Source organism: Rhinolophus hipposideros, assembly GCF_964194185.1.
Source record: "Rhinolophus hipposideros genome assembly, chromosome: 10".
NCBI classification, from domain to species: Eukaryota; Metazoa; Chordata; class Mammalia; order Chiroptera; family Rhinolophidae; genus Rhinolophus; species Rhinolophus hipposideros.
Window position 1 is genome coordinate 75,477,915 of NC_138056.1, and position 14,292 is coordinate 75,492,206.

The 14,292-nt window shown below is 38.8% G+C and overlaps 1 protein-coding gene across 1 annotated transcript in view; it reads right to left on the reverse strand.

Moving 5' to 3' along the window:
* Positions 1 to 479: 479 nt before the first annotated feature.
* SLC35F2 (solute carrier family 35 member F2) overlaps positions 480 to 14,292 on the reverse strand; it is a 44,397-nt gene continuing 30,584 nt past the window's right edge. The window contains exons 2-8 of the mRNA XM_081062295.1: positions 11,474 to 11,649; positions 10,520 to 10,647; positions 7,731 to 7,890; positions 6,702 to 6,858; positions 6,138 to 6,190; positions 5,455 to 5,609; positions 480 to 1,740 (exon numbers count right to left, since the gene is read on the reverse strand). Of these exons, the coding sequence (XP_080918421.1) occupies positions 1,555 to 1,740; positions 5,455 to 5,609; positions 6,138 to 6,190; positions 6,702 to 6,858; positions 7,731 to 7,890; positions 10,520 to 10,647; positions 11,474 to 11,649 (1,015 nt within the window). The 3' untranslated portion in view covers positions 480 to 1,554. The remainder of the gene's footprint in view (positions 1,741 to 5,454; positions 5,610 to 6,137; positions 6,191 to 6,701; positions 6,859 to 7,730; positions 7,891 to 10,519; positions 10,648 to 11,473; positions 11,650 to 14,292) is intronic.

The following is a 14,292-nucleotide window of genomic DNA, read 5'->3' on the forward strand; positions in this document are numbered from 1 at the left end:
ACCCGGAAGAGCTCAATCTGTGGTGAGGAGGTAAACAGAAGCACGTCGGTACGTGCTACAAGGAAGATATGAACAAGCGCCCTGGGTGTCTCAAGGAGAGGGAGCCAGCCTAGCTGGCCCGAGAGAGACCTCATAAAAGAGATGACATGTGAACTCAGCCTTGACAGACAGGTGGGATGTTGTCACCTGAGATTCCGTACTCCATCACCATCCCTATGTATACAGCTTTATTCTCAAGCAAGGTAGTTTAAGAAATAATCAGTGTATTAATCAAACTGAAAGTCTTCCCCAAAATGCCAAACATTTCAACATAACCTTTTTTCACTCGCTGACAATTGTTATTGGTAGGAAGTGAAAAATCAAGCATCAGTTTTAACTGGTATCATAAAAATCTCATGGACATAACAAATATTTGGTAAAAAGTAGTGTACAGAGAATGAAAGGTTATTTCACTCCAAAAAAAAGAAAAACATTAAGATGATTCAGAATTTGAAAATGTTTATTCCAGCAAATGATCTGTGAGCTCACTCTGAATTGCCCTCCATTCTGGAGTAGCCCCAAATAGATAGGTTTGTTTCACCTTACAGAAGACATGATGCTGAAAAGCTGGATGTGGAGAAGTCTTGAATATTAAGTCATTTAAAATCCACAAGGGGAACTGGTTAATCAAAGAAACCACACAGTGGATGTATTGCCATGAAATCAAAATCTTTTAATAATATGAACATTTACCCTCAATTTCTTCATTATATTTTTATTAACACCAAAACAAACAAACAAAAAAAGTTTACATACAGAGTTTTTGTAAAGTGGCATACTGGTAATTTATATAATGATGCTACTTATTAACATTTTGTATTGAAGAAGTATCATAAAAATCTCATGGACATAACAAATATTTGGTAAAAAGTAGTGTAGCAGCCTTTTTTAACAACTGAGAGAGGGTTCCTACGTTTCCTGCACTCCACTTTAATGCTGCTGTGGTACTCACATTTGTATCTCAGGATTTCCCTAGTGCGGCCCCACCCATTTTCCTGACATATGCACTCAGTCACCAGATCTCACTGGTAGCCTGTGGACAATGACTACCTCACAAGGGCCAAACCCAGAAGCCTCCAGCTGAGGAAATCTACTCTCAGACCACCCTGGGCTGCCCCTTCTCCTGACCACCCCGCCAGGCCTGGACAGCCCGTTTTCAGGCCCTGTCCTGAGGCTGGCTCATGCCTGGGTATCTGCCCCATCCCGCTTTCCCACCTTTCAGAGGCCCCAGAATGAGGCCCACACCTTGTCTGTCTGACATTAACAGGTATTGGTCCTCAAACATACAGAAGCACAATCCTAGCCTTGGCTTCTGCTTTATTTTGATATTTTTACGTTTGATACATCATTTTGTATTACTTTGTAAAATCTTACCACTGGATCAAGTCCAACTCTATGGAGTGTTTGCTCCGAGACTGATCATTTTCCAAGGGTCCCCTCAGCAGTTTGCAGGCTCTGCTTTATCCCAGTGACGTTTCCCAGGAAGCTTCAGGTGTGCGTGGGCACTTTCTCCAACTACAAGACCGCAGAGTGGGTCTCCTGGAGGTTCTCCTCAAGCTTCAGTCCCAGATTGTCGATTCCAATGCTGGTGACTGGTGGCACGTTGCTCTCGGCCGGCTCTGCCGTACGCATCGGGGTGGAGCAGTACAGAATAAACCCCACCATGATGATAGTGAAGGATAGGATGTAGAGTCCCGAAAACTAGGAGGAGAGAACAACTGTGGGTTACACATCTCTGTGCCTGCCTTTTGCCAACTGTGCTTTTAGAGTTACCTTCTCATAACCTTTCTTCTGAAAGTTGCCTAAGGAGACACTACCACCCAAAACCCAACCCTGTGTGTATCCTGGTGAACGTCTGGGCTCTGACAATGTCACCTGGCACATCAACCTACTGGCTCCTTGCATCTCTAAGAAATGGAACTTTGGCCTTTTTCTGTGATAATCTAGCTGCACCCCACCTTGCACCTAGTCCCACCTAATGAAGAGAATAAGAGGTCAGCAGGAATACCACGAGAGAGCCCAACTCAGGCCCATGGCACAGGTTACAATATTGGTATGAAACAGAGGGACACAGGACCAAGGAAAAAGTGTCAGCGTACAGATGTGATAACTTGTCAATAATCCCTCATACATGCTATTCCAATCAAATTCACTTCATTCAAATTTAATAAATTATCTTGTCTCTGTAGGCAAGTGTTACATAGTTTTTATGAAAGTGAATCAGGCTCTCCTATTAAATGTTCACTGTTACCTGTGGGAAAATCTATGTAACTTAATTTAAAACATGTCTTATTTGGTTTGGTGGTTTTAGAAGAAGAAAAATGTTGACCCTCTTACAAAGACAGGTGATTAAATTGAGGCACTTTATTAGAAGGGAGAGACTCAGAGAGTGAGGTAAGTACCCTGATTAGAGACGCTTACCGTTTTTCTTTTTTTTAAATTCTACCCTTTCCATCTGGATCTACACAGGAAGTTTCTGTGGTTACTCTGTCTAATAGGTGTTTTCTCAAGATCAATTCCGAAGGAGCAGAGTCTGACACAGATGAGTGTAGAAATTTTTAAACCTATTTTTCAACTGCTTGTTTCCAAAAAGCAGAGCCAAAGTCATTTTAGATACTATAATTTTAAAAATTGGTGATATATTGGACTTAGCGATTCTGTCTTTAAAAACTGCTTTTAAAATGCTAGGTACCTTCTTTATGCTCTGATTAGTTTTCTACTTTATGCTCTGATTAGTTTTCTACCTCTGTTATTTACTCTGAATAAAGATCACAGCAGACCTGCTTTTTGCTCTATATGTCTTGAAACAACCTTTGACCAAAAGCAATAAATCTGACATAAGTTAAGAGAGTAAACTGCTAGATATGCAGGGACAAGGAAACATAAAGCAAAAAAACTAGAAAAGAATTTATAGTTTGTATGCTTCAATTTTAAGAATAATAATTTAAAGTCATGTGAACAAAAAGTGACACAGAAAAGGGCTTTTTTCATATTAAAGTTAGAGTAATTAAAAAGCAAATATTTACATTAAGGGAGCTTATAATCATTTAGTAGTAACAAGTGTACTTTTGCCTTGAAGTTTTTATTTCTTAACACTTACTTCCTCCTTGGGCGTTATTTTACTTATGAGGGGAAAGTAAAAGTTAAAGTACTAAAGCTAAATCAGTATTTTTGGTTTAAAAAAAAAAAAAAAGCACAGGTGAGCGGGGCCATATGTAATTACACTGCTGAGCTCTGGGGCTTTCTTTGGGTACGGTACCTATCCACTGGCCTTGAACTCCAGAGTGGAAACACTGTCATACTCTAGCAGTGGCCATGTGAAATGCAAGCACAGCATCACAGAACAACTAACTTTTAAGGCTGACTTTGTAGCTCTTGGCAATTCTGTTCTCACTGGGGGAAAAAAACAAAAACAAAATCTAGCCCTGTCAGGATCACTTCTCTGATTCTCTTTGACATTTTTTACTTTTTAATGATGCTACTAAAAAGCTGAAAACACTCCTTCAGTCTTAGTACGAGAATACCTTAACCAGCAAGTTTGAAATCGCTGGTTCCTGTCACATGTAACCTTGCAAGTCAAAATGGTTACACACCTTAAGCAGAAATTTCTGAGAGCCCACTAAACTAGGCATTGTGAGTGCACAGCCAATTCCTGGAAGTAGTGTAAATCAGTGCCAAAGATGTCTGCCTGGACGCAAAATTTCACAAAGACAAAGAAATGTAGTTGCTGTCCCCTCCGAAAACTAAAGTCATCAAGTAACAGCCAACACCCTAACATCCTATTTGTTCAAATGACTGTGGGGAAAAAGAGCAAGCAGGTCAACAAGCATTTACTGAAGGTATACTAAGGAAAGACAGATGTAAGGCAGCAGTTCTTGAAATGTGGTCCAAAGACCTTTGAGGGTACCCAAGACCTTTCAGGAAGTCTGTAAGGTCAAAAATTTTATAACAATACTAAGATGCTATTTGCCTTTTTCACTTCCATTCTCTTACTAGTTCAAAATGGAATGTTCCAGAGGCTACCTGACATGTGATATCACAAGGCAGAATGAAGACCCAGATGTGAGAATCCAGCTGTTTTCCATTAAGCCATACATTAAAGAGATTTTCAAAAATGTAAATCAATGACATTTCACTAATTTTTTAATCAGTTTTTTCAAAAAAATATTTTATGCTAACATGAGTTTATTTTCTTAATGTGTTAATAAATACTTTTAAAATATTGTTTTAAATTCTAATATAAGTTCTAATATAATCAGTGACTTGCAGTCCTCCATTTTTAAGCATTCAAAAGGGCTCTGAGATAAAAAAGAACTGCTGTCCTAAGAGTTTTCAAAATAGCTGTGAAGTACAAAAAAAATTCTACTTATTTGGTTCTCTCTAATATACGAGAACTTAACTTGATAAATACATACACTTGAGATTCTCATCTTAATAATGAAAATGGGAAGAAAGGTGCAGTGGAAAGGAGACTGAACTATAAGACTCATAACTAAGACTTAATGTTGACATTACCACCAACCAGCTGTTGACTAAGGGTAAGTCATTAATTGCACATAACCTCCGAAGTCTTTGTTTATTTCCCCATCTCTAAAATCAGATCTTTCATTCAGCAATTTCAAGGGAAGGTGTATCAGACTCTCCGGAGATGCCATATTTGTTCCGTTGCTTCCCTTGGAGACTCTGATCCATTCACTACCACCCAACTTGTCTTGGGAATTATACATGTAACAAGAGCTGTTTCTATTTCTAAGGAGAAGGTTCCACTAGTGAATGCTGTGGTGGTGTGGGGATAGAAAAAGTCTGAAAAACCACTAGAATGAATTACCTTTAAGGTCCCTTCCGGATATAAAGTTATTATCAAAGATAGAATAAGTCCATCACTGTGTGCATGATAATACAACTATCTCCTTCCCTTCCAGCAGGTACTGCAGACTTTTTATCTGTATAATAGGGCTTTGCAATATATAAGTGTATCATTCTCAAATCAACACATTGTACATCTCAAACTTACACCACAGTTGTATGCCAATTATATCTCTGTAAAGCTTAGGGGGAGAAAAGGAAAGCTCATCATGCCTTGTCAAGCTTAGATGTTTTCTCAAAGTCAACAACAGCTCTGGGATTCCTTATCACCAGGCAACATGCATTAGCATTTCCAAGCACTAGTGTTGGTGGACCATCCCAAAGAGGAAATCCACTGCATCTCGCCATTTAGAAAAACCCTAGAAGAGCAATTCTCATTTGGGCCTATTTGCTAATTCAGAAGCAGAAACAAAAGGAGTGAGGACTGTCCAATGAAATTCTTGCCAAACGGATGAGGTTTTATTTGAGGATCTAAAATCTTGAAGAAACCTGCTACTCCTTTTGGACTAAGCAAGTGTTCTTATTTGAACATGATTTCTATTTGCTTACCTTATAGCCAAAGAGAAAGAGTCCAAAGAAAAGGCTATAGAGGTCAGCTGTCAGGATGCCCAGGTTGACAGAAGTAGCACTAGTAACTTTAATTACCAATGGCATGAAGCTATACAGGCAAAACATACAGAGGGCGAATGCCACAAACAGCAGGACTGTAAAAAAAAAATGAGATATCTATTATTTTATGAAGAAATCAGAAGGCAAAGGTGCTTAAGGCATGGCTGCTATATAAAACACCCTGATCCTTTAACATATTATCTACAAAGCCCCTGGTTAACGTCAGCATTGCAAATGAGACATACAAAACTCTCAGAAAAAAATGATGTGATGTGGTAACAGGGTGTTGGATAATCAAGCAGACAGCTGCTTTCACAAGAAATCTGAAGACTCGAGGTACAAATCCAATTGAGAGCTAGTGTGACCAAGGTCCGTCTTGTTCAGAATTCCTAGTAAAGAAAGGCTATTGCGGAAAGTAAAGATTAAGGATTAACTTCTATGGGGGCTCATTTACAAGTTCTCAGAGAAAATTCAATCTAAGCCACTACAGCTCTCTGTGTATTACTCTGATTTTGCAAAAATGCTTAAGTATTATTGAAATGATGCATTTATTTCTTGATGTGTGTTTTTGTCAGTTAGAGGAAAGGATATTGGCTGAAAAGAATTCTTATTTATGTACATACCAATTTTCCAATCCCAGTGAATGCTAGCAATATCCTTGTATTCCACAAGCAATCTAAGATTAAAACAAGAGGTCACAGAAAGATCCACATATTAATTTTCAATATTTTATAAGCATTTTAGTTTCTATACTTCAGATAAGGTGAGGAATTATGTTGACTTGAGTTTTTCTTAAAGTATAAAATTAACTATCTTTTTAATAAAAATTCCAAAGATTAAAACCAAAGGAATCCATAAACATATATCCGACTCCCTTAGATGCATTCTTCAGTAGTTGTCATCTATAGGAGGAAAACATGACATTATGTTTTCCCTTTGAATAGAAGTTAATAATTTTTTGGAAATAATTGAAAAAGAAAGCCTTTACTGGTAATGCCTCTCCCACACGTATAAGAAAATGAGGCATAATTCTTGGCATTTCAAAAATCCTTTTTTACTATGAATTTACCAAGTTACTGATTTCAAATATGAATTTGGGCCAAATAAACAATGAATATTAGTAGTTAGAAAGTTATCATATCTTATATATTTGCTTATTTTATTTTTAAGGAAAAGTTTAGACTTACAGCTGTATGCCGCTGATAATTGTTCCAAATAATCCCACCATTCCTAAAAACTCTTGTCTGCTCAGCTTCTTCACGATGTATTCTTCACATACATTAGAAATGGCATAGAGGGAAGCCCCAAGAAGGACCAAGATGTCACCAATGAGTATATCATTACCTACGGGAAGACAAGCCACAAAAAGGAATACATTGTCAATAGGGAAACCTCTCTAGCTTACTTCAAGGGGTTTATTTGGCTCGAGTTCATTTAAGATTAAGAGTTTAAGGCAGGGGAAACCTGATTTCTAGAAGTTTAAAGACTCTATATCTTCTCACTATCTGGCACAATTCTGCTGTGATTTTTCATATTTTGACTCCTCAAGAGACTAACAGACTGGAAGATGGTTATATATGCCATAATGTAAGGCCTCAGAAAATCATTCTGTGACATGAGAAATTAATGGAATGTATCGAAGGGAATTGAAAACTATAGGCAAGAAAGCTAGGTAAGCAAGGTAATTTCTCTCTTAAAGCAGATATTGAAGTCACCTGCAAATTGGGTGAATTCATTGACCCTATCAAAATTTGATATATCAATTATCTAAATTTTGATCTAAAGAATATCAAAGTGTTTTCATCTACAGAGCGACTGAAAAAGAGGTCAATCAGCCAGTGGACACAAAGTCTCTGTTTGATTAAAACGGGAAAAAAAACCACACACACACAAGAATCTATAGTGGGTTTTCCAGTAACCAATCTAAATGTATGGGCCAAAGAAAAATTATTGCAAATCTATAAAGAAATATCTTTCATGAGACAAAACAAAACTTATGTCAAATAGGTACAAGAACTATGGGCAAGTAGGAACATAAAGAGTGCTTTATGGAAGTGGTTACAATACCAGAAACAAGTAAATCTGAAAATAAAATTGAAAAAATGGTTAACAAGGTCATGTTTTCTGCCTTTTAACTATGTCTTTGAAAAATAAAAGTGAAAACCTAAGCAAAACTTTTTTTCTGTGACTGAACCAGAAACAAGTAACAATCTTACCTGAATTGTCTTCCCTCCCTGCTAATATGTCTGCACCAACCATAGTTCCTACACCCAACAAACAGACAGCCACAGCAATGAAGTGGATCACTCTGTATCTTGCATAAAGAATAAACCACGAGAGAGCCATCAATACAGGAATCCCAAAGCAATCCAAAAGCTGCATGGAAGGAGAAACAAACAGCTTAAACATCTCTCATTTACTAAAATCTGCTAATTGTGTAATAATAGAAGTTAGCATTTATTGAACATTTATATTGCCAGCCCTGTACTAAATGCTTTACCTGGAATAACTCATTTAATCCTCACAGCAATCCTATGAGATTGGAACTGCAAACCCCATTTTACACATGAGGAAAACAAAGGCACAGTGAGGTTAAATGAGTTACCCAAAGTCACATCGTTAAAAGTGAGACAGACAATAGCTGAACCCAGGAATTCTGCCCTAGGGTCAGTGCAATTTACCTTTACACTCCCTCCTCTGTTTATCCCTAAATGCAAAAGGCAAACTTTCCTTCATGCATGTACCCATTCATTCAGTCAACAAATAGTTAAGCACTTGGCATGTGGGAGACACTGAGGAGCTGGAATATAGAGATAAGAGAGACACAAGCCCTGCCCTCAGGAGCATATAAAAGGCTGGCCGGACATAGAATAAACAGTCACACAACTAGATATTTAACTGGAATCGGGCTAAGAGCTACAGAAGAATACTGGTTATTATGAGACAGCGAGCAGACACCATCTCCTTGACGAAGTGTCATCCAACCCCCCCCCCCCCACGTGTGAGACAGACACTTGCTCATAGTCAATTCTCTTGCTCGTCTTCATTATATGCTCCTCCATCACCTAGTGATCCTGAGTCCAGAAAATACTTGCCATACTCCCAGTACTGCCAGTCTGAAAGGCAGGGGAATTAAGGGTGCTGAAACTGTAGCAAATCCAAAATCATTTGTAAGATAAAAGAAAAACAGAGATTTCATTCATTCAATTTGTCACAAATTTCATAAAGTGCATGCAAGGATGAAATATATTCCTTATACTAATAATACTCCTGAATCTGCTGTTTGATTGCTCACCCTCTTCTTTTTTAAACCTTGTTCCTGATTCTCTCTGTATCTGTTTAATCTTGGACAAGGCAAGCCCCCAAATCTCCAGCAGCCTGTCTGACACTATCCACAGTTGTGTACAGAATGCCTTTCACTGCAATGTCATTACTAGAGTCCCACACACCGCGTGCAGGAATGGGCACCTTGCCTTGCTATTTATTCCAGCTGCAGAACTCTAATCTCCTAAGTGCTTTATCAAGCCTGCCTGAATAACAAAGCATTAAACAATGCAAATGGTTTAATAGCCTGTCCCGGAAGACGCAAACAGGATCCAGCAATAATGACTTAACAAAGTCTAAACTATAGTCCTTCAATAAAAAATGTGGAAAGACTCCCTGTCCTCAAATCGTGTCTTAAAATGAAATTAAATTTGCTCTCTATTTTAACGATTTTTGGTGGGCAATGAATGGCCATAAAGAGAGCTGCCTATGTCGTGGTAAGAGTTCCAGAGCCCCTGACCAGCTGTGTGATCTCCGGCCAGTGACCCTCTGAGTCAAAATATGAAATCAAGAGATCAGACCAAATGATCTCACAAGTCCCTTCCAACGCTAAAATTCTACTTCTTATCTGACATCTATCACATTCAGTCATTTATCTATATTGATTCTCCTTTCAAAATGTATTCTTATCGTGTTTCCCTGAAAATAAGACCTAGCCAGACTATCAGCTCTAATGCATCTTTTGGAGCAAAAATTAATATATATAAGACCCGGTCTTATTTTAATATAAGACCGAGTTTTACATAACATAATATAGCATAGCATAGCATAGCATAACATAACACTGGGTCTTATATAAATTTTTACTCCAAAAGACGCATTAGAGCTGACTGTCCGGCTAGGTCTTATTTTCGGGGAAACACGGTAGTGACAGACGTCTTTGATGCTTTCAGTCCCAAGATTCTCCCTATTTAATTTAATCTTTTAAAATTATTGTTGGAGGTTTGCAAGTAAAGTAAGTATTCAAGGCAGGTTAGACATCTTGGGTAGAAATGGTAGTCAAAGGCAAAACTTACATCACTGTTCCTTTATTAGGTTTATTTTTGCGGACTCAAAGAAAAATGTTCCTATAAAGCATTACTTTTCAACTCAGTGGAGTTGAGGAAAGCTGATTCAGTCGTTTTAATGTTAGCCAGCTATGGGATATATCATAACGCTGACTCACCTTTTCTAACAACAAAATGTTTTATAAGTGGAGGTGAAAGTGAGATAGACTCCATGGCCAGGTTTAGACTTCACAGTTGAGTGAATAACTTTTCATGCATTGCTTTTCTTACTATATAAAATAGAGATGTTCTTATTTAATCTGCAAATTTTAGGAATGTAGAAAATTTTTCTGTAGCACAACGGTACTTCACATGCCATGTTTGAGCAACACATAAAACAGAACTCTTGTCAACATCACAGCATCAATTGTCAACTAAATATGCTTATTTTGGTAGAAACTGTTCTAATTTGCTATAGCATTTACAGTTTGGGAACTGATTAACTTGTATATATTTTCACTAATTCCAGGAAACTTTACTCATTAGCACATATGCTCCACTGGAAAACAGCACCCAGCTGTGTTTAGGTTTTCTTCAAGTGAACAGATTTTCAATAAAATTGGCTTAACACATATGAATTCAGATTCTTCTCTTAAAGCTGTCAAATCCATAATGGTCAGAGGGCTCCCTCTTACCTGGACACTGGTTAGAGTCGTGTACTGGTACGCTCTGACAATCAGGTAATTAGCTTCCACGTCTGCTAGTCCCAGCAGGATGTACTTCCACCATTTTCTTTTCAAGATATAGAAAAGGTTATCACTGCCTGGTTGAAAGAAATCTGGGTTAGTATATGTTACTTGAAAATGATGCTGTGCATGTTAATGTAGGGTTTACTGTGTATTTTGGATGTGGCTCCTCTTGATTTCCATTACTCATAACCCAAATTCCTGGAACAGTTCAGCAGAGCCAGTTAGATTTTTCTAGTATGAGACCCAAGCTAATAATAATACTCATTTGAGTTGTTGGGAGGTTTCAATGAGTTAATGATCAATCTAAACGAGTTAATAAGCAGTTACGATGATGCCTGGCACAAAAATGTTTGTCAGAAGCTAGTTTTTCCCATTTTTATGTAGCTTGTGAGAAATAATCATTTTATTATTCTAAAATAAGTTAGCCAGCCAGTGATAAAGACGTTAATTCCTTGCCAATTCCTTGTCTTCCTTTCTCTCACAACACAGACTGGATCTACATGTAACTGATACTCCATTTAGCGTTCTCCACTTAGCTGGAAATATGTATTTTAGAGAATGAGTTTCTTGACTTTGTTTTTAATATCGTCTCTTAATTTGTCAACCACAGGGGGTAAAAAATAAAACCTAACTTGTAATGACATTTACACTTTGTTTTTTGACAACTTTTACTGTTACAGTTTGGTGCTACTTATTTTAACCAACAATTTCAGAGATTATGTGAAAATCTCTACTACTTTCACAGAATTCAGAGGTGTCACACTTTTCTAATAGCTTTTATAAAAACAGCAATAGCGTCCTGTTTTTATTTTTGCCTCATGTTTTTTTTTTAATGTCTAAAAGCCAAAAATTTTTATGAAGATAATTTATTGACAAAGTTAAGTCCCACATTTGACATACCTGATTGAAATGCCAACATCGCTGTATAAATTAGAAAGAGCAAGCAATAGTTGATAAAGCTCTGAAGCATGGGGGTGTTCACTTTGTATTTTTCTGCCAAATACTGGCTAGTGATGGCGGTTCCACATATACACAAGGACAACATCTGACCCAGGGCAATTGTTTTCAAAATATTCCTAGAAAATAAAGAAGGAAATCAGAATAATTTGCAAGCAATCTATACCTTTGGCACAAATGCACAACACACACTATATTTAGTGCTCAACAAAAAGGGACATACTAATTATTCCAGGTAGTTCTTTATTTCATTGCATTGCTTACTTCATATGCACAATGTCAGACAGAGTCTCAGCTCTCGCTCCCCACACAAGAACGCAGGATATGGAGAGGCCAAAAAGGAACAACAATGGAGCCATGAATAGGGGAGTCATACCACTACATTCTCACTGGCAGCTGGGTTGGAGACACAGAAAGCAGGATCCACATGATGTACAATCTGCCATCCGCTTCTCTGCCAACCAAGCAAGCAACCAACCCCTTGCTAACTGCAATCCGTGGTACTAACTGCAATCTACCGTGCTAACTGCAATCCACCGCTTGCCAGCCACCATCCACTACTAGTGTAGCCATGGCAGTTATATCAGTGGCCAGTGGCTCACTGGTTACAGCTAAAGGCCAACTAGCCACAGCTGATGGCCATCCAGTCACAGTTGATTGCCATTTAGTACCCGAGCCAGCACCTTTCCACGTGAGGCTGAGAGCCTGGAAGCTGCACTCCTGGCTCTGTCCCCACACACAAAAATTAAAGTGTTGGATTTCGAGAGACTACATTTTTATTCTCTTGGACATTTCTGATTTCCCCTCATTACCATTTTATTGACCATCCATTGAGAGATCATTGATTACTTAGCTATGTCATTATACTATTTGAAATGAATGTGTTGTTTTGTGTGTGTGTGTGTGTGTGTGTGTGTGGTTTTTAAAAACTCAAATTTAACTCTAGTTTTAAAGTCTTCTTATTCATTAAGTGTTTAACATGTTCTCATCCTTGCATTCTCCCAGAGTCCTGATTTCTTCAACTAGAAGCAGTGGTTTTCAGAGTTACCTGCATGTCAGAATCACAGAGCTTTTAAAAATGCCAACATCAGGTTGCACCAGGGACCAATGACACCATCGTCTCTGGGGGCAGGTTACCAGGCCTCTGTGATGTTGAGAATTCCCAGGTGATTCCAATGTGCAGCCAAGCTTGTGAATCTGTGCTCTAGAAGCTGGCACTTGGTGTCACAGAAGAATAAGACCCAGACCCTGCCCTTTGGCATATTAAAAGAGATGCACCTTAACAACCAACTACAAACAAGCAGACAGCAAACTACAAAACAAGTCTTGTAACAATGGTACAAACAAAGTACTAAGAGAGCACTCAGGTGCTACTGATTCATTCTGAGTAAGGGCGGAGTTGGAAAAGGCTTCAGGGAAAAGGTGGTTTTTCAGGCAGGTTTGGAAGTGTATAAAAGATTTCTAGAGGAAGAAGTAACTAGAACCAAATGCAGAGAGGCACACATGCAGGGGTGAGCTCAGGAATCATCAAGCAGCCCTGTGTGCCTGGGGCATAAGGGCTATGGCAGAGAGTGGTGGGCAAGAAGCTTGGAATAGTAAGTTGAGGCCACATGGTGAAAAGGTTTGAATGGCACACTGAGAAGTGAGGTCTTTGTGCCATAGATGGCTGGGAGCCATGAAGGTTTCTAAACAGAAGGATTTATAAAAGTTAACTCTGATGATGGTTACAAGAGAAAGGAATAATGAGAAAGGAATCTAGGCAGAGAAGCCAGTTGGAAGGCTGACATGATGACCCCGGCCAAAGTGAAATCTGAACTAAAGCCATGCCGGCATGAATGGAAAATAGAGAATGATGTGAAAGTCTCCACAGAGCCTAGTAACCCATTAAATTTCAGGAGGAGGTGTTGAAAATGATCTCTGGGTTTCCAGACTAGGTGACCGGATGGATCTGAGGCTGCTGACCAGGACGGGGAATACGGGAAAAGATGCAGGTTTGAGCAAAGGGGGACTAGTGAGTTCAATTTGAGAGCAGTAAAAATTGAGGTGGCTGAAACATCAAAGGGAAGAACAGTAAGAGGTTTGTGATAGGTGGACTCTAAGACAGCCCCTAGTGAATCTCTGCCACCTAGTGTTTTTATTCCATGTAATGGCCACCTCTTGAATGTGTGGGTAGGATCTGTGACTTGCTTCTAACCATAAGAATACAATAAAAGTAATGGGATGTCATTTCCATGAATATGTTACATAAGGTTATAACTTCCATCTTGGTAGCCAACTCTCTCTATTGAGTCCCTTCCTCACTGGTTCTGATGAAACAAGCTGCCATGTAGAGAGGCCCACATGGCAAGGAACTGAAGGTGGCCTCTGGGCAAAGACCAGCAGGGAAGTGAGGACCTCAGTTCAGCACACCACAAGGAAATGAATCCTGCCAACATCACCATGAGCTTGGAAGCAGATCCCTCCCCAGTCGAGGCTTCAAATGAGATCCCAGTCCTGGCCGACACCCTAAGTTATACCTTGTTAAGAAACCCTGAAGCAAAGGGCAGAGCTAAGCCATGCCCAGATACCTGATCCATTAAAACTGTGGGATAATATATGTGTGTTGTTTTAAGCCACTAAGTTTGTAGCAATATGTTGTTACATAGTGATAGATAACAACTACAAGGCTGAAATTCTGAACTTCAGAAAGTTAGACCATATCTGTTTTGCTATCCACTATGTATCCAGTACCTGGTACTTTGCTGTCAGTCAATAGATATTTG